General features: G+C 43.1%; 1 protein-coding gene across 6 annotated transcripts in view; it reads right to left on the reverse strand.

Moving 5' to 3' along the window:
* kidins220a (kinase D-interacting substrate 220a) overlaps positions 1 to 19,107 on the reverse strand; it is a 44,063-nt gene that overhangs the window by 1,695 nt on the left and 23,261 nt on the right. For 2 of the 6 annotated variants that reach the window (XM_034859214.1, XM_034859213.1), the window contains exons 24-31: positions 10,360 to 10,538; positions 8,211 to 8,422; positions 7,433 to 7,540; positions 6,764 to 6,823; positions 2,706 to 2,822; positions 2,384 to 2,482; positions 1,299 to 1,517; positions 274 to 495 (exon numbers count right to left, since the gene is read on the reverse strand). In XM_034859214.1, coding sequence (XP_034715105.1) covers positions 274 to 495; positions 1,299 to 1,517; positions 2,384 to 2,482; positions 2,706 to 2,822; positions 6,764 to 6,823; positions 7,433 to 7,540; positions 8,211 to 8,422; positions 10,360 to 10,538 — 1,216 coding nt within the window. Of the gene's footprint in view, positions 1 to 273; positions 496 to 1,298; positions 1,518 to 2,383; positions 2,483 to 2,705; positions 2,823 to 4,213; positions 4,247 to 6,763; positions 6,824 to 7,432; positions 7,541 to 8,210; positions 8,423 to 10,359; positions 10,539 to 19,107 lie in introns of all 6 variants that reach the window. The other 4 variants (XM_034859218.1, XM_034859215.1, XM_034859216.1 and 1 more) reach the window with 4 other exon arrangements.

The following is a 19,107-nucleotide window of genomic DNA, read 5'->3' on the forward strand; positions in this document are numbered from 1 at the left end:
TAAGTCAATAATTAAGAAACGCAAGTAGTAGTGATCTGCCCTTTCCCAGCTCAGAATAAGTCGTTGGCGTTGCACAAGGCAGAGGAATACAACATATAAAATCACAAGTTTAAGAAAGACGTAAGATACAGGTTAAGAAACTATGTCTCCACAAGTTAATGACAACAGTTACCACACTGTAATCTGGGAGACAGTGAGAGCTTCTACACTATTTCTGCTGTCATTGATGTGATGGCAAAAAACTCAACAGTGTACTTGTGACGGTCCACCCACCCCTTTGTCCTCTGAGCTGGCAGCCTGAAGGAATTGTCCAGGGTGGGGCTGTACGGGCCTCTTTCCTCCACCGCCGGACATCTCCAGCTGGGCCATCTGAGAGATGTACTCCCTGTAGGCATCATGGTACTCAGCCTGCTGCTTTTCTGTCAACTTGCAGATGTCATTAGAGGATTCCTGAGAGTTGAGGCTGGACATGCTTGAGGTGTGGAGATTCACCACCTGACAAAATGGTGGATTGGAGTGCAAACATCCACATGAGTTCGTTGAGGAATATATTTTCTTAAAATGTAAATAAGGAGTGAGAATGCTGTTGGGTTATGGGCTGAGACCCTGAATTGACACCTGAATATAATAAATATAAAAATGCTGTACTTTAATATTCTATAATGACATTAAAAAACAATGAAACTCAGAGCATTAGATTTGGACACAGTGAAAAAGTTAATGGCAAAGGTCGCTGACGAAGTGGCAATGAAAACTGTGGGGTGATTTCAGTGTTGGATGATTTGAATTTGAAAACGATTTCGAAGTGAGATGATATAAAATAGCAGCAGAGCCAGCTGTCTACGTGTGAGTGTTTTCTTGTGTCTCAGAGATTTTGCAAATTAGGAATAGGGAATGTGAAAATAACAAACAGGGGGCCCCTTGACACCTTTTGGTGCACAGCAGTATGTGTGTGTGTATGTGCGCGTGTATTTTTAATTCTGCCATGTTCAAGTGCACCATAAGCTTCCTCCATGCTCATTTCTCACTCAAAACCACATTAATGTGAAACCAGCGAGGTCACAAACACACTGGCTTGGTGCAGAGGACTTGTGGCCATGTGACAGTTTGCGCTGCATTTGCGAGTGTTACACCCTCACACGTGTGTTTAAACCAGCAACTTTAATGGCGCTTATCTCTTTGCCTGTTTGTACGAGTGGGTAGAATGTGCATACACATGCATACACACAGTCAACGTCTGTCTGATCCCTTCTTCTGTGGTGGTATATTCACACTAAGCTCCTGACAGGAAGACTGACCGGCCAGTGCGAGTTGTTGCTCTGTCTCGGAGGTTCCTCCAGCCCCACTCCGCTGAGCTCTTCGAAGCTGAGGTTCAGGCTGAAGGCCGCCGCTTCATGCTGGGCCCCCCCGGAGCGTCTGCTGGGCTCCCCGTGGTGCACGCTGCTGCCCTGCTCGCTAGCAGCTCGGGACTCGTCTTGAAGCAGAGCCTGGCTTTCAGCATGCCGTTGTTCCATCACCTGGGAGAGACATTACAATTCACTATTTCAGCTCGACATGTCCTTTTACTTTTTGTTTCAGGACACATAGATGACATGTGACATACAAAAATAGTATGTTTTGTACAGCAACAACAAAACATGCTTGTGAGAGTGAGCTGTTGCTTAAGTAGAGCTATTCAGCTGTCCAGTCCTCCTCGACAAAACCTCCCTTCATCCACATATCAGTCAGCCATCTTGAACCAGATGTCTGTGCTGGCTGCGTCCTGGCAACACAACACTGGCTAGTGCACAGAGCTGTAAGGCGACTGCACTTTCCAGCTGCTCCTACAAGAACTCTGCATTGGATCCCCGGTAAAACACGACCAATCCAGGGCTCTGGTTTGGTATTAGGGGCACAGACAGACATCTGATGAAGTGGAGCTGGGTACATGTGTAAGTGATTTCAGTCCCGGCTCAGCCGACTGGACTCCTGGCTGACTGTCCAGTTTCTCGTAATACGGATTATAAAATCTCCATCCCAATGTCTCAGTGCAGCACAAGATGTTGTATTACGAGATGCTGTCTTGCTTCTTTTGGAATAAACAAGAGCTGACATATATCAACAGGAGGGCCCTGGCAGTGCTCAGTGTCTGCAAAGTATCACTGAGGGACGAGAATGTATGCAATTATAAATCTATTTCAGGACTCTAGAGTGATGAAGGAGTCATTAGTGATTGTTGTTGGTGGACTAATGCTTGCTTTATTAATTATGTCTACCGATGGCCCACTTCTTCTACGTATGAAACAACAAACAAAACATTGATCCTGTTTATAAAATGGTATAGCCACAGCAACAATATTAAACAAGACTAAGTAAAGACTCCCCAGAAGAGAAAGTGTCTCACCATTCCCCTAAAGAGTTGCCAGTCGCCAAAGTTCATCTCCATCTCTTTCTTCAGCTCGTCCAGGTTGCATTGAGAAAGCACTCGGCCATTTATATTAGCCTGAAATGGAAAGGGAAGGGACTGACTGGTTTGTCCACTGATTGATTAACTTAATTCACATGTGCAAAGTTACAGCTGGCCAAAAAACAAACAAAAGATCAAACTGGGGAGACAGTGTAGAAGGAACTGCATGAGGAAAAGAAGCCACACGATGAGTATGAAAAGAAAACATACACTAGGCTAGGTATTTGGATTCAATTTGGATTGACATTGACCAACGTACCTTCTTGATGGTGGAGGTGTACTGAGGCAGCATGCTAGAGTCAATTCCATCCATCTGCCTGAGACGCTTACACACTAAATCGGTGTTCATAGAGCTAAGCAGGACCCCAGGAGAGACCTACACACACACACACACACACACACACACACACACACACACACACACACACACACACACACACACACACACACACACACACACACACACACACACACACACACACACACACACACACACACACACACACACACACACACACACACACACACACACACACACACACCCTTAATAAGAATATAAACAACTTATTCATTGTTTTTGTGAGTTAAGGTTACAAGGGCTAAGTCACGAACTCATCACTCCAAACACAGGATTAGGGCAAAATGAGCAACAATACCTGGCAAATAGAAGTGCAGACTTGTTACTGTGAGGAACACACAGGTGCAAAACCACACAGTAATTCTCTCTATCAGTCACACAGTGTAAGTGTAAAAGTAAGAAAAGCTGCCAACCTATCCAAATACAATGTTACCTGCTCTTATTCTTTTTCTCAGTGTATATACAGGCACGTAGAGTGAGGGCACAACACTTAAGGATGGAGTCTGTAAGTCTGTGAGTTGCTGTTAAGCTGAGGCACGCTGAAGTGGCGGCCGCCAAACAGCTACGAGGCTTGATGTGACTAATGCCGGAGGCCTGTTGATGCTGTCTAAGGCCTCACAGAGAGCCAACATGTCACCCGCTGGCAGAAAAACTAAACCAACTTCATCCACTCTCCTCCATATATTCACTCACCCCTGTCCCTCTGGTTCGACTTGTTTTTATGAGCTCTCACTCTTGTTCATCCATCCATCCGTCCGTCCATCCCTCCCCCTTTCCTTCCTCTCTCTCACATTCCTTCCCTCTCAGTATCCTGCACTGACGACCTACTCTATTTTCCATCACGGTTTCTCTTCTTCCTCCTACTACCTCCCTCATCATCTTTGCTCTCTCTTTCTCTCCTTCCTCCTACTATCTCCCTCATCATCTTCTCTCTCTCTTTTTCTGTCTCTCTCTCTCTCTCTCTCTCTCTCTCGGCTATTAACACCATTAAGACTTTGTTTCTGTTTCGAGGGAGAAAAGACCAGGGCTTATTTGGACTGTGAGTGGTTGTTGGACAAAAAAAGAAAAACAGCGCACACAATACAGTACACAATACTAACCACCAACTTTCTGTATTGGTGAGCAGGAGGATGAAGACTAGCACTCAGGGAGTTAAGCTACTGTTAATGTCCATACAGTAGAGATGTTTACTTTAGAATGTACTTTAGAAACTAACTATGTTAGTGAATCTACAGAACTACTAAGAACGTGAGATTGTGTCTTGCATTTACTTCCAAGTGATGAGCCTCTAATATCTTCCTACAGCATGCTTGGTAGTATTGAACCAGTGTGTTAGAGATGAGGTAGTGATACATGGAAGATGGAGTAAAGGGTTGGTGGTGAAAGTAGCCATGAAACCAAAAGTATACCTGCTTTAATTTGTAAGGCAGCGACTTTAAATGCTTGATAAGGAGACAAAAAGAAGCAGACGGACATATAGTCAGACAAAAATACACACAGACATTATTAACGGTATGACTGTAAAAAAAGCAGGAATTGAGAAACTAGCCCACATGTTGAACTCATCATTAGGGGACAGGAGAGACATTGACAACAGAGCAGACAGACATTTATCTGTCTCGCAGCAGGAGAGGAAACAGCTCCTTTAGCAGCCGCATGTTAGACTGGAAAAGAAGAGGCTATTAGAAGCCAAATTATTACACAGAGATTTTGTTTTCGCTGGAGTCAGCAGGCTTTTGTGGTCATAATCTCTGCCTACAGGAGGGATTGTGGACGAGACAGAGAGAGAAACAGAAACAGAGAGAAAGACCCAAAAAGAAAATGAAACATCTCTAATTCTCAAAAAGCAGAAGTTTCAATTCAGGAAAGGCCTTGAATATGACTCCTCGATTCAGACTGCAAGCGTGTGTTCTAAGAACGTGAGCGAAAGCGTAAATATCTGCGGGTGTGTCTGCGTGTGTTTGTGTGAACCCTCCCAGTGTGTGTGTGTGATAAGACTGTAATTACAGCTGGGCTGAGCTGAGGGCTGGGCAGAAGGATGGGGAAGAGGAAACAGAGCTCTGTGAGGGAGGAAGCGTCTTGGTAAGGAGATAAGCTCTACCAGCGCTGGGCTCATTGTCAATGTGTGTGTGTGTGTGTGTGTGTGTGTGTGTGTGTGTGTGTGTGTTGCCAGCCCCAACACTTGCTCTGATGATAATCCCGGCAGCCCAAGGAATCCATACTCACACTTATATCAGCCAAGCAATTACACTGGGCTCGGCCCGCTTACATATCCAAAGACTCACAAATATGAGTGAGTGTGCACACACACATCCACATTGACAGATGTGCAGAAATACAGGCACTTTGAACACTACACAAAGAGATCAAGTGTGAACCAAAATGGGGATAAGATGGGCTAATGTAAATATAAAAGCCAGAATGGGTTGAAATTACGGAAATTTATACTTTAGAGAAAAGGAAACAAAAGCGTAAGGGAAGATATGTGGAACAAAAAAGGCTGGAAAAATTAAAGACAGGGATGGTTTAAAGAAAAAGGAGTAGGATTGAAGAAAAAATGTGAAAGACACAAAATACAGACAGAGAATGGAAGGAACATTACATATTAATCTATATTTAAATCTTTAAACAGCTCCTTTAAATGCTTGCTGGCAGTGCCCTGATAAGTGGCTTTGTGGAGCAGAAATCTCCTGAGTAGTGTTATCATCAAATTGTTCCAATAGTGGCTGATCTCCCTTACAATATGTGAATATCTGAGTGTAGACATTCAGTTCTTGTCATTGCAACTCCATGCATTCCTAAAGGGGATTACCAAAACCATTTTATTACCATTTATAAGAGAATGGGAACGGCTAACTATGCCAACATCGGAGTGAACTTCATTCAGCATAATATACAGTGGTGCTCATAAGTTTATGAACCCATGCTAAAGTTGACTGAAAATAGGATTTAAAAGGTTATCAATTGGAAATTGATCTTATTGCCTTAGTTCAAAAAAGAAATGAAGGACACAAATTTCTTTGTGAATGAAAATAAATAAAGTATACACATCCCTATGTTATATTTCCATAGACGTAGGCGGATTTTTGTTTTTAAAGGCCAGTTATTTCAGGTTTCCAGGATACTATGCATCCTAATAAAGTTCCCTTGACCTTTGGAATTATAATAACCCAAAATCATCACATACCCTTCACCATACGTAGAGATTAGCATGGTTTTATTTCAGTTAGCTTAATAGCTGGTTTGATTTGCATTGAGAGATGATTTAACGGAAAGTTCCCCATCCCTATCTCTATGTATGGTGAAGGGTATGTGATGATGTGGAGCTATTTTAATTCCAAAGGCCAAGGGAACTTTATCAGGATGAATAGTATCCTGGATCCATTAAATAACTTATCTTTAAAAGTCTGCCTGCCTCTTAAGTTGTTTAACATAGGGATGTGTATACTTATGCCCCTTGTAGTTTAAGGAAGAACATTAATTTATTTATGATACATTTTTTATTCACAAAGAAAAGTAGTCAAAGTAGTAGTAGTAGTAGTAGTAGTTAAATATTGGATTTTTCTTAATTCTTTTAATTAAGGCATTACGATCAATTTCCAAAAGATTATTTTTTTTTTATTTCTTTTTTTTAGTCAACTTTAGCATGGGTTCATAAACTTATGAGCACCACTGTATTTACGTATGCTGCATGTGACAAAATAAAAACACTCTTGATGCTTAGAGGTCGGTCGTAGTTGCACCAGACATTTACTGTAAGCATTCTGCAGCAAGCAGCAAGTGTGACAGTCTATATTTGTTCTCTCAGGGTTTTTTGTAAACCACAGCAACAACACAAGTTGTCTGTCAAACATATAGGCGTGCATTTTACACATGCAACAGACGACATGACAAATGAGGTTTGTCAACAAGCCCTATTTGCATAGCCGTAGTGCTCCACAGCTATAACTAAATGTTACCAGGGAAGGATCAGAGGGACAGGAGGGGAGGCCTTCTCTGGCATCCTCTGCAATAACATCCTGACAGGGGCACAGAATGGACAAAGATTGTATAGAGAGAAAGGTTGAGTTCATTACCACTCAATTTATGGAATAACCTTTCACTGATTCACCCTGGGCTCACAAACTGAAAGTACCACTGGCATCAAGAGCTGGACAATGGTTGGGCACAGAGGCAAACAGGGTGATATTAAAATCATCAGAAGGTGAAATATAAAAGTAAAACATAAGACATCAAACTGAGGAAAGGGAGACAAGGGTAAGGAGGTGCTTGCTGCAGGTCGATACAATGGACCTGATAGCATTATAATATTATTGCGATAATAGCGATATATCCTAAGCCTAAATATTGCTTTGTAAGTTTAATTATAGTTTTATAAAGAATAATAAAAATGGAACAAGAGCTCCCTTAACGAGTCCTGTTAAGAAACTAAGAGCAACAGTTAAAAAGGAAATAACAGGAGACAAGAGAGCCATGCGAGCACTACTAATAATTTAAACTTTCAACCACAGAAACAATGTTGCTGCATATTATAAATACTACTACAATTAGTACATCTGCAGATGTAGGTATCTAGTGTGAGATAAGAGGCACACGTCAGATGGATCTAGCACTACTTATTTACTTACAAGTCCTCCATTGGTGTTGTCCTTAGGTTTAATGGAGGGGCACGAGGATGAGGGGTAATGGTGGGAGTAAGGCCGTGGCTGTTGATACACATGATGGGGGAAATAAGGCTATGAGGGGAAAGGAAGGAATGTGGAGAAGAGGATGGGGAGAGGAGAGGAGGTTAAAATAAAAATGAAAATCATATGAGGAAACAAAAATGCTACAGGGAAAAGACACTAATGCTAACCTGCTCATTCTTTCTTAGTAAAATGAGGTTTGGGTTATTTAAAAACATGGTCATAGGGTACATTCAAATACCTGTTTACTGCACACTTGATTCAGGTGTAACTTCCAAGTGGGTCAATGCAATGCTACATAATGATAATGTTAAGCAGTCTAAGCAGCTAAACTCAGAAAGGGCCTTTTGAAAACAGTGTTGTTGTTTGGGGTTGTGATCCGTGGGCGTCACTCAGGTGGCAGGAACTGTTCCTTCTGTCGATGTTAGATAGTGGTCAGCGATTCCAATTTTATTTACTTTGTTTATTTTAAAACTATCATGAACATTTTCTCACTTGGGCTTTTCCTACATTAATATGAACACTTGATGTTTTTTTAAAAAGTAGAAAGAGGACTGATTATCTCAACATACAGTGGTTCAAAAAGAAAAGTGGTGTCCTTAAAGATCGGATCTTTCCTTTTTTTAGTCAACATTTGCATGGATTCCTAAACTTATGAGCACCACTGTACTTACTTATGCTGCATGTGACAAAATAAAAGTAAGTCCCTTTCCTGTCTCACCCGGTTGTAGAAGGGATGCTGAGGGCCAGTCATCCCACTGAAGTAGGCACTGTGAGGCTGAGGAGGCAGGGATCCGGCAAAGGAGCCCGCCGGGGAGCAGGCGGTCGAGAGCTGGCCATAACCGGACTGGGGACGTGGCACAGCGTCTTGCAGGGGCAGCGTGGGATAGGTCACTCCTCCCAAGTGCATCTGCTCCCTGGCCGCCCGCACATCTAAGAGAGGACAGAACCGGGTTGGGGGACAGACAAGAGAAGGAGAGTGTTTATCTGCGAAGCTGATGATCAAATCTTGGCTATAACTATAAAGACCCTTCAGATCCACCCACGCATACATTATTTAGCTTTATTTCATGATCTTCAAGAGAGCTTCCACAGTTGTGAATCCTCAGTGAAAAAAAACAACATTTCAAACAATTGACTACACGGCAGCAACTGTTTATCGAAGAACTGTAGAGAATAAAACAAGAAGGTTGATCCTGAACATGTTCTACTTATTCAAAACAGAAGACAACCAAACAACTAAACGCTGGAGAGAAAACAAGCGCGGATGTTACGATTACAACGATCATCAACTGTGAATTTTGTTCTCACTTGATTTACATGACTTTGTTTGTCCACAAATCAGCAGGCGGGCTGATATTCTGTCTTTTGCTAATGATATGCCAGCCACGTGATGGTTCTGGCACATAGAGGCCCGTGCTGTCCCTGAAAAATCAATTCACCCATGGAAACAAACAAAGCAGGCCATGTGAACTCATAGACACTATTGTCTATGTGCTTTGCCACAATTTTTTCTTGCATAAATCAATTTGACTTTGAGAGGAGTGAAGTAAGCGCAGAGGAAGGAGCTTTGGTAAAACCTCCCAAATTAAAGTTGAATAAGCCTGGAGACAGAACACAGTGGCTCTGTGTGGCTGGCAAGAAAGTAAGAACCAGAAACAGAAGCAGGCACCAGAATGTCTCCTGGTTATACAAGTGGCTGCTGAATGACACGATGAGTGAGACCCAATCCAGCCTGAGAACACAATGGGGGCCTTATGATGTGAGTCAGGCTAATGGGCGGGTATCACTGAGAGCACTGCCCACTGGCTGGCCACAGGACACCGGGCACCAAGTACCAACTAGCCACTAAGGGAGTGGAGAGAGCGGGATGACTGGGTAGGAGCATTGGTCACCTTTGGTCACATTGGTCACACACAAACACACACTCTTTTGAGACAGGAGCACTGGACTTACAGACTGGACGTCTGGTTGAAGAGTTTGGTCAGCTATGCACCCATGACTCAACTGTAGCTCAATGGAACAGACTTTGTGTGTGTGTTTTCTGTGGTCTCATAACACTATGATGAAGCAGCTTCACACTAGGCGTCATTGACACTCTTGTATTAGGCTGTATGGACGCTGACGTACGGTAGCAAAAGTACCACTCTGGCTTAGAGTTTAATACTAATGCACTATTACGTCACTTTAACTTTTAAGTGCTGTAGTGGAAACCTGCTCGACATTTGCTTGTTTGGAAATGAGAAGCAAGCTGTGGGTTTCTGAGCGCCCCTGCAGTGGACGATTTTAGAGCAGACCCTGCTGCAATGTTATGAGTAATGTAACTGCCAAATGAGCTGGCGCTGAATTCAACACATCACAAAGGAGACAGTTCTTTATTTCTCCATGCTATTGTATACTCTTGTTACGGAGATGGTTTAGTTGTTTTTTGTTGTCACATGATAGCAACAAAATCATCCATGACAATTCAGCCACATCCATTCGTTAAGGAAGGCCATGAGAAGTGGTTGAAAGCTTTGGCAAAAACAATAGAGTTGTCACTCGTATTAAGTTTTTTTTGGTCAAATTGCTGTGTCTAAGGTCGGAATAAACCATGCAAAATATACTGTGGTCTTCGCAGTCACCAGATCTCAATCAAATAAAAACATTTTATGTATTATTCGGCACAGTCCACCACCATCATTAAAGAACCATATGAGGGAATATCTTTTGGAAGAATGTTAATCCCTGCAGCGGAGCCCTGGATACTTGTGAAATCTATCAAGGTGCACTGAAGCTGCTCTTGCAGCCCAAACCTTAGTAAGACATGTTATGCTGTTTTTGTCCTTCATGTTTTCAGCCATCTGTACAAACACTGAGTATGTATGAACCTGCTATGATCTCTCTGAGTTTTGGGTCCAGGTTGACTGTGCAGGGCAGGAACATATCCACATCTCTGGCAGCGAGAACCGGGGTCCTGGAGGACAGGAAGACCTCAAAGCTGCGGATGTCTCCATCGATCTCCAGCAACGGTTCCACATCCTTAGTTGTGGGGATGTTTTTGGAGATTCTTAAAAGGAATAAGAAAAATAAAAGTTTTTTTAGCATGAGTTTATGTAATGATGCTTTTTTTTTTTATAGATCCGCTCATCGTAATAATAATTAAATTTTTAAATGTAACTCTTTTCTGTGGAAAACCAAATGCTTATATAAGATAATATAATCCGTCTGTTTGACATTTTACACAAATATGTCAAGATGTCAGTTTACACTTAATTCTGACTGCAAGCTCACATTCACATCACATTCTGACGAAAAAAAGAGGAAACAGCAAGCAGTACTGTTAAGATGGCAGAGATATGCAACGGTCATCATCATCATGAGAGCAGAGAGATAACTGGATTTAGAGAAGGCAAGATAGTGAAAGGGGGGATGTTTGAGGACAGATAGAGTGAGGGATGTTATCTTTTCTCAGCAGAGGAGGAAACCTGAGAAGATGACAATCAGGGTAATTTAGCAAGCAGCAGACGGAAGCGCGTCATGATGCACTGCTACAGTTAACGTGTTTGTTATCACAGACTCTAAGTAAACACCATGTTTGGAGATTGTTTTGCAGAAAAAAACAACATTGTAGTATATCAAGAATGTCAGATTAAAACAATTTATAGACAGTGTTCAGTTTAAACTGATTATAGAACTGCACAGACTCTGGCACCATACAATACAAACTAAAGCTTAAACCAGTAGTTTAGAAGTGGTAACATCATCTCTGAAAAGATGAATGTTGAACATGAATACTGAAGTGTTTAGGTGAGAAATCCAATTTCAGCTGCACAAGAATAAAAAAAATATATCAATTTAATCAAGGACAGTCTAACATGTGGCAGAGGATACAAGGAAAGCAAACACCAACAACCTAGAGTAATCCTTACATCTGGTTAATCCCATCATTCAGACATGAAAATATGAAACTCAGAGTGATTTATGACACTGGCCATTCATCACCAGAATTTGCCGCTCTTATCAGATGAATATGGAGACTTCAGCAGAGAGCAGACATTTTTTCATCTTTGTTTCCATTTCTCATTTGAACCCTTCCATCTTTTTCTCAGTGGATACTTTTCTCTCCCTGCATCGTACTTAACCTTCCCTCCTTCCAGTTTAACCCAAACTCCCCCTCCTCCCCCCTACATACAACCAGTCTGTGTACTGGTATGCTCCGCTAAACATGGCCAGATGAGTTGAGTTATTCCCCGGGTCTGATCTGTTTTTGAGAGTGAGCACAGGCTGTCCTTTCTGTGACATGATTGGATGATTAGTACCATCACTGCAGCATGCTAGCTAAGTCAGTGTGAGGTCAGCATCTGGCGAGGGTTCAACACAGCACACTGTTAGCTAATAATCCAAACAATCAGATAAACTAATCCAGTTAACAAACTGGCCGAAATGTTTCCTGTCTGCCCAATCCAGTGAGGCTCTCATTCCTCGGTGATTGTGACAAATCAAGACTGTGGGACCACGCTGTACTCAGTTATGAGTTACAGCATTTCCATTTTAGGCTTTTAGCCGATACTCCTATCCAGACTGCATACAGTGAGTGAAAAGGTAGGGGTCCAGTCCTCTGGTCAAGGACATTTTGACAGGACAGATGGCTGGTGATGGACAGATCTGCTGTTGCAGGGCTCGAACCTGTGACCTTGTGGTTACAGGATGTCTCTAAACAAATGCACAAGTCTGGCAAGAAATACAGGGATGGTGGTGTTCTAGATAAGCAAATGTGTACAATAGATGTCCCTTCGCCCATGTTTGCACCCCCAATTGACCTATACATTTTGAGTGGCGAAAAACGCATCCTCAATTATTGACACTAAATCTATATTTTTGCATCTGTGCTTCATTTATACACATCTCCCCAACCCTGTTCTATCCTCCAGCAGAGATTCACTTCTCAGACAAGCCCAGGTGGTCACTCCAACCCCACTGTCCCCACCCAACTGCCAGTACAGACACACATGAACTGAAAAAAGAGAGAATAGGCTGTGAGCAGGGAGGACACAGAGGCCCAGCTGGACTCTAGTGGACAAAGCCCTCTCAGTCTTTCTTCCATTCGAACCTTTAACAAGACCCAAGAGGTCAAGGAAGCTCCATGTTGGCACAAAATGAACCCCCGCTCATGCGACCTCTGCTGGGTGATGAGTGGGACTCTGAAGGCACAGATGTTACCTGCACACACACACACACACACACACACACACACACACACACACACACACACACACAACAACTGCATGATGTCCATCACATCAACCTGGGCAGTGGGGATGGGGAAATTCAAAGGCACAGGTGAAGGGTGGATGAATGAGTGAGGTGAAGAGAGTGTGTGTGTGTGTGTGTGTGTGTGTGTGTGTGTGTGTGTGTGTGTGTGTGTGTGTCTGTGTGTCTGTGTGTCTGTGTCTGTGTGTGTGTGCGCGCATGTGCAAACACATGTACAGTACAGTATGTGTGGGTGTTTGGTTCCTTTTCCCATGAACTGTATTAACCCGTATACAGACTAAGAGAAGCCTGTCCTATTCCCCATTTCCAGCTGGCTTACTGCTGTTTATTTGTGGGTTTGCAGACACAGACCAACAGGAGCCAGTGAGACACACACACACACACACACGCACACACGCACACGCACACACACTTCTTTTTATAGGACCATCTAACTCAATGGTGTTCCAAAACTGGGTATGGACAACAATAATAAAAATCGACTTATCTAGTTGTGGTGATTTGGGCAACTTAAGATTCTTTTTTTCAAACATTTATTTTAATCTAAATAGTTCAAGGACTCATCCGTCTTGCTTTATTATCAGTGCCTTTGGAAAACAGAGACATGTGCTACATATAAATCGCCAAACAACAATGGCAAGAAGTGAGCTACAATCGCATATGTGTTGCAAACGTGTGTGTTTGCTCTGGCCTGCTGTCGTGCAACATGCAGTAGCACAAACAGCTGCACCTTCAAATCGCTAAACTGGTTTTACAGAAAAACAGTACCAATTGAATGATAACAGCAGTTTGTCAATGTGGATTAACCACTTCAAATGATGTCCTTTGCATCCTTTGAGTTGTTGCCCTTAGCATTAAGCAATTGACCGAAATCACTTAAGACTTAGTCATCCTCACAGTGAACAGAAGATACACACAAAATGAACAAAGCCATTCCTATCAGCAATCAGTTGCCAAATGACAAGATGGATGCTCGAGTTGGAGCGCCAAGGAAGCCGGCGTGCTACTTTCATCAGAACAGGGATGAGTGTGATAAAGGCTGTCGGGCAGCCCGGCAGTCGTTCCTGCACAATGGGTCCATTGACAGGACCCAGCTTATTGCTGCAGCAGTGCAGGCGCTTAGGCCCAACCACTTTCTGTGTGGCATGGCCACTGGGAGCTTTCTGAGCATATCCAAATGCTAATAGGTCCCAAAGCTGACTGGAGCATAGCCTTTCTTCTCCTCTCAACCTCCCACACGCTGCAGCTGACAGGAATGAGCAGAATTCATCTTTCTATCCCTTCCATCCGCTATTTGGGCGCTGAATGTATGAATGTGCCACTTGACTTTGCTTTACAGCTGCCCTCTGTGCTTATGGGCGGCATGTGCACACACGCCACAAAGAGGTGGTCTTGCTGCCAAACATTTCCATAAATCGGCCCAAAGACAGAGAAAGATGCCTGCAGAACAGACAAACGCCTGTGCACATTGTGTTTGAGAAGCTCAAGGGTTCCGATGTCAGACACTGTGTGACCAGTACAACAGTGTGTGGGTGAAGAAGTTAACCAGGCCTGGGTCCGGCACATTCTTCTCCTGGTGAGAGTCGCTGGCACAGTGTCTGCCAAGTGTGTGGAAGAACCCAGTAGGGCCCTCTCTATGAAAACAGTGGACAGGCGGAAAGACCAGCAAGCTGGCGTGTGGACTTGCAGCATCAATGCTGAGAGAGGTTATTGTTACAATGGAAGCTGCCAAAGCCTCCACCACCCCAAAGGCAGAGGGGGAGAGCAAAATATGGTTTCACTTTAGATGACGCCATGTTCTTTGTCTCCTTAAAATCCAGAAGTATTTCTTTGATTTGAATCAAATGTTGTTACTGTAATGCAAGTAATGTGGACACCCTCTGTCTCTGCATGCCACTTTGTTCCTAACATTCTCCCTTTCTTGCTTCCTTGTCTTGGCACTGCCAACACACAACTTGTGGCAGCGTCTGCTTTCCATATACATTCGTGGCAAAGTTTAGTCCAATAATTGAAATTCTCATGTACTTAACTGGACCTGTGCATCCGAGAGCAAACCACAGAGACAAGCAGGCTAATGGGAAACACACCAGGCTGATAAAAACCAAACTGCTTAGGAGCAAGTAAACCTTCTTTTCAGACGGGCTCAAGACTCAGATGTTCCCTGAAATGCTGATTAAACTCATGTGTAGCACTCACATGAAGTCTCCTTGTTCCAGACCCCAAAAACCTTAACTGAACTCTCCACTCTGGGTAACTAAGGTCTCATTCTTGACAAATAGCAAAACACTAAACCTCAGCTTGCTGACCGAGGACTTTGGTGCATCTTAGGGCCATGGTATAGTTCATTCATTGTGACACTAAATGCACCACGAACTTCATATCAGTGCATTTGGTTGTTTGATAGCTGAAATGGTCAGTAAATAGGCAGTGTGATGCAGACTTAAGTGGGGTGGACAGCAAAAGTAAAGACAAATGTGTTCTTCTGCAGCAGATAGAATCACCCCCCCCCCCCACACACACACACACACACACCCTAAAAGGGCCTAACCTCCATTGACTTTTGAAGGGCCAGGATGTGAACGTCAGTTAAGGGCCAAATGTGTGTGTGCAAGTGTGTGTGTAACTATCAAGTGTGCCCGTGGCTCCTGCGGTGGCTGAGTGGCAAATCTCGTTGTCCACTTAAAGGTCAGCGCTGACCCTCTTGCAACCCTGCGCTGCTATTTATAATCAGCCCCCCACCTTCAACAGCTCCGCACAAGAGACAGCAGAGCAGGGGAAATATCACCGATAATGCTCGACACCAAAGATACCAGAATATCAGGCAGTTGTCTGCTTCTTAGTCCTCCTTTCCATCCTTCTCAGTGTCACGTTTTAATGTTAATTCAACCTTGTGGTCACTGATGGATGACTCTATGACTAAAGAGCAGAGGCCAGACAGAGGTGTAGTGGAGGCTTTTATTGCATTTGAAATGATTCTTTATGCTTTGCACAAAAAAGGGAACAGAGCACTTCTCTTGTTTCAGACCAATTAGACTAATCCTTCAACCTCGGCTTACAGGCAGAAACGAAAAGGGCTTTGAGGATTTTCTGACAAAGAATGCTGCATGACGTTCTTACCGTCCTCACGTGGTAGCCTCTACACACACACACACACACACACACACACACACACACAATCAAAAACACACCTTGCGCGCATGCACGCGCACACACACACACACACACACACACACACACACACATCTCCTCCTGTGTCACCTGTCCACAATGCATTGGCTGTTTTTGTATGTTTTCTCTACATTTCGAGCGGCTCAGCGGGGGTTGAGTGGTGGTGGAGCTAGCTGTGGCTGATTCATGTCTGAGTCACTACTGCCAAACACCTGAGGGATGGAGGAACAACAATGCTAGCCCGGCCGACACAAACATACACTCACATGGAATCAGCAAAGGACCAGTTTTGTGGAACCCAGGGGACATGTGCATGAATCTGTGTGTGTCCACCACCTGAACCATCTCACTTGAAGCAGCAGCATCACCTGAGGCTTTGAATACACCTGAGACACAAACACACCAATGGCAAACTCGTTGCAGTAATCCTGCTAGTATCTGGTCTGATCCTTTAGAGTATTCACACACTCTAATTCTTTTACCTCATTTTACCTCCTGAGACTGGACTGTCTTCTTTTTTTCTTAATGCCCTTTCTTATTGAATACCAACCCTCTCCATTATCCATCTTTATCTCACACCTACCATACTTTCTTTTTTGTCTCTGTCTTTATCTGTCTCTTGTCAGTCAGGGGTCTGTCTGCACACTGGTGTGTAGAATCAATGCCGGTGTCCTATCAGTGACGGAGCCAGAACTCTATTTAGACATACGCGATTTCACACCAGCCTTTACAAATTCACACATGTTTTCATTGTAGTGCAAGGAGCAATGGCATTGAACAGTTTTGATCTATCTTTTATGGAAAAACCTCCTGGAGGAATTTAGCACAGGCACAATGGGCTCCCTCAGAAGAATCCACAGAGAAGGGGAAAAAATTGGGGATTCTGAGCATTTGGTGTGCACCTAGATGACAGAAAGTGTCACAAATACGACAGGTATTCACATGAACAATAGGTTGCGTTGCAAAGAATAGAGACTTTTCATTTGAGGGCAGGAAGAGTTCAAAAGTATTCATCATAAGAAAAGAATAGGATCTCGCCTTTTTTTGGCGGCCGGAGCTTATTAAAAGGATTCCACATAAAGGGAATCACCCGCATGAGCTTTGGAACAGCACTTTTATCCAGGCACATAATTGCAACCAAATTACAATAATTGGGCCAATTAAAATAATCCTGACTGAAGAGTGTCATCTTAATGTTTGAGTACTTGGGATAAGAGTCTCTCTAATTAAGACTGAACTGCCTGGCTATGTGTTCATTCAGAGTGTGATTAGTGAAAAAAAAAAGTTTGTCTGATTGGGGAATTGTTTGGTTGATAAATATAAGGTCAGAACAACAAAACAGAGAGGAAGAGAGGATGAAGTTAAGAGAGCAATAGTTGATTAAGTTGTGACATCAAAATTTGTAGATTTGTTTTACATACAAATACTGTCAAACACAGTGACCAACAGCAATAAACAGCACTTCTAAAACACTACAATGTTAACCAACAACAATTTATCTGCTGTGTTCTGCCTCCTGCACTGTGTGTGTGTGTGTGTGTGTGTGTGTGTGTGTGCATAGGTGTGTTGAATGCAGCCTGCATCTCAGGGCCTGATTAATTACACTGATTCTCAGAGGAGTTGGGGGTGACATATGCTCTTGCACTGGAGTGAGAGGTGTTTGTGTGTGTATAAATGTGTGTTGTATGTGAACCACAAACACTAGCTTTATGCGTGAGCTGAGGTGTGTGCATGCATATGTTCACCTGCAAATGCTTGTAGTGGCAAATAGTTTATATGTGTGCTTGCTTCAGTCACAGTGTACATGCATTTTGCCACAATTTGTGCATGTGTGTATGTACAGTAGGTGCGCCTAAATGCAATAGTTTGTGTGTATGTATGTGTGGGTGTGTGTAATGAACAGGGGATTCAGGTACAGAGCCAGAAACACACACCTGAGTGCGGCGGGGGCATCCTGGCACAGACAGGGCACCAGATGTCAGAGCAGTGCAGGAACCTGCTCAGTGGACCAGCGAAACTTTTTTTTTCTATTGCTGAAAATGGAATCTGGGCTTCCAGGAATAAACTCTCTGAGGGCCCGACTGAACCCGCCCCCATACATCATTAGGTCCAAACATGTTAACCCCTCAACCAAAACACAGATCTTTTTTACTTTCAAACAAATCACTACTATCAAAAAAATTTACTACTAATGACTAGAGACACTGACTGACACTGTTGCCTACAGAATGCATAAACAGTCCTTTAAAAGCTCATGAAGGTGTTCCTGTAGATATCGGAGCTGAAGATCTAGTCTGTGTGATTGATTTTCAGAACTTTCTGTCCTACAGTATATCTTGCCTAACATGTCACTGGGGTGATGATGGCGCAGTGGATATGACACATGCCTTTGGTTTGGGAGATCTGGGTTCGATTTCCACTGCGATTCATCAACCAATGTGTCCCTGAGCAAGACACTTAACCCCCAGTTGCTCCAGAGGTGTTCAACCTCTGAGTGCAACCTCTGAAATATAGCAAATTGTAAGTCGCTTTGGATAAAAGCATCAGCTTAATGACATGTAAGGGCTGCAAATAATTCTATTCATTAATCTGCCGATTCTTCTCAATTATCAATTAATCTGCCAATTCTCAATTAGTAGAATATTAATCCTATAAAATGTTAGAAAACAAAAAAAATGGTGGTTGTTACTGAATTCTAAAAAACATCAACACACACAATGGCCCCCAGGCAGACTACCTGAAACTACTACTGTTCTTGCTCAGTCACTTGGAATCACTCTACATAAGCTATTTAGTGGAAGCTTTTCTGTAATGGAATGTGTCTGAACAACATCAAGGAAATAGACATACAGAAGCCCATTAAGAGTCCTTGGAAATGGCAGGGCTGCTTTAAAGCAATAACCATGAAGCAGGAGAGAGCTAGGTTAGCTATAGTCGTTAAGTCTTTAATGGCAGCTAAACAAGGAACAACTGACTCCTAAGAAGAGACTTAGATACTGAGATGGAAGAAATGATACAGCTGGATATTATAGTCACAAGGCTGCAGGCTCCAAACACAAAGTTAGACTGTTAATTTGACAGGGACAAATATGAGGGTTGGTCCAAAACAATATTTGTTTTGTTTTCTGTTCCGCTTCACTGTGTTGGGCAGGCCGTAACGCTGGCTCACTGCTCAAGGTGTAATTTGTAGTTTTCCC

This window comes from Etheostoma cragini, chromosome 20 (genome assembly GCF_013103735.1).
Source record: "Etheostoma cragini isolate CJK2018 chromosome 20, CSU_Ecrag_1.0, whole genome shotgun sequence".
Lineage (NCBI taxonomy): Eukaryota > Metazoa > Chordata > Actinopteri > Perciformes > Percidae > Etheostoma > Etheostoma cragini.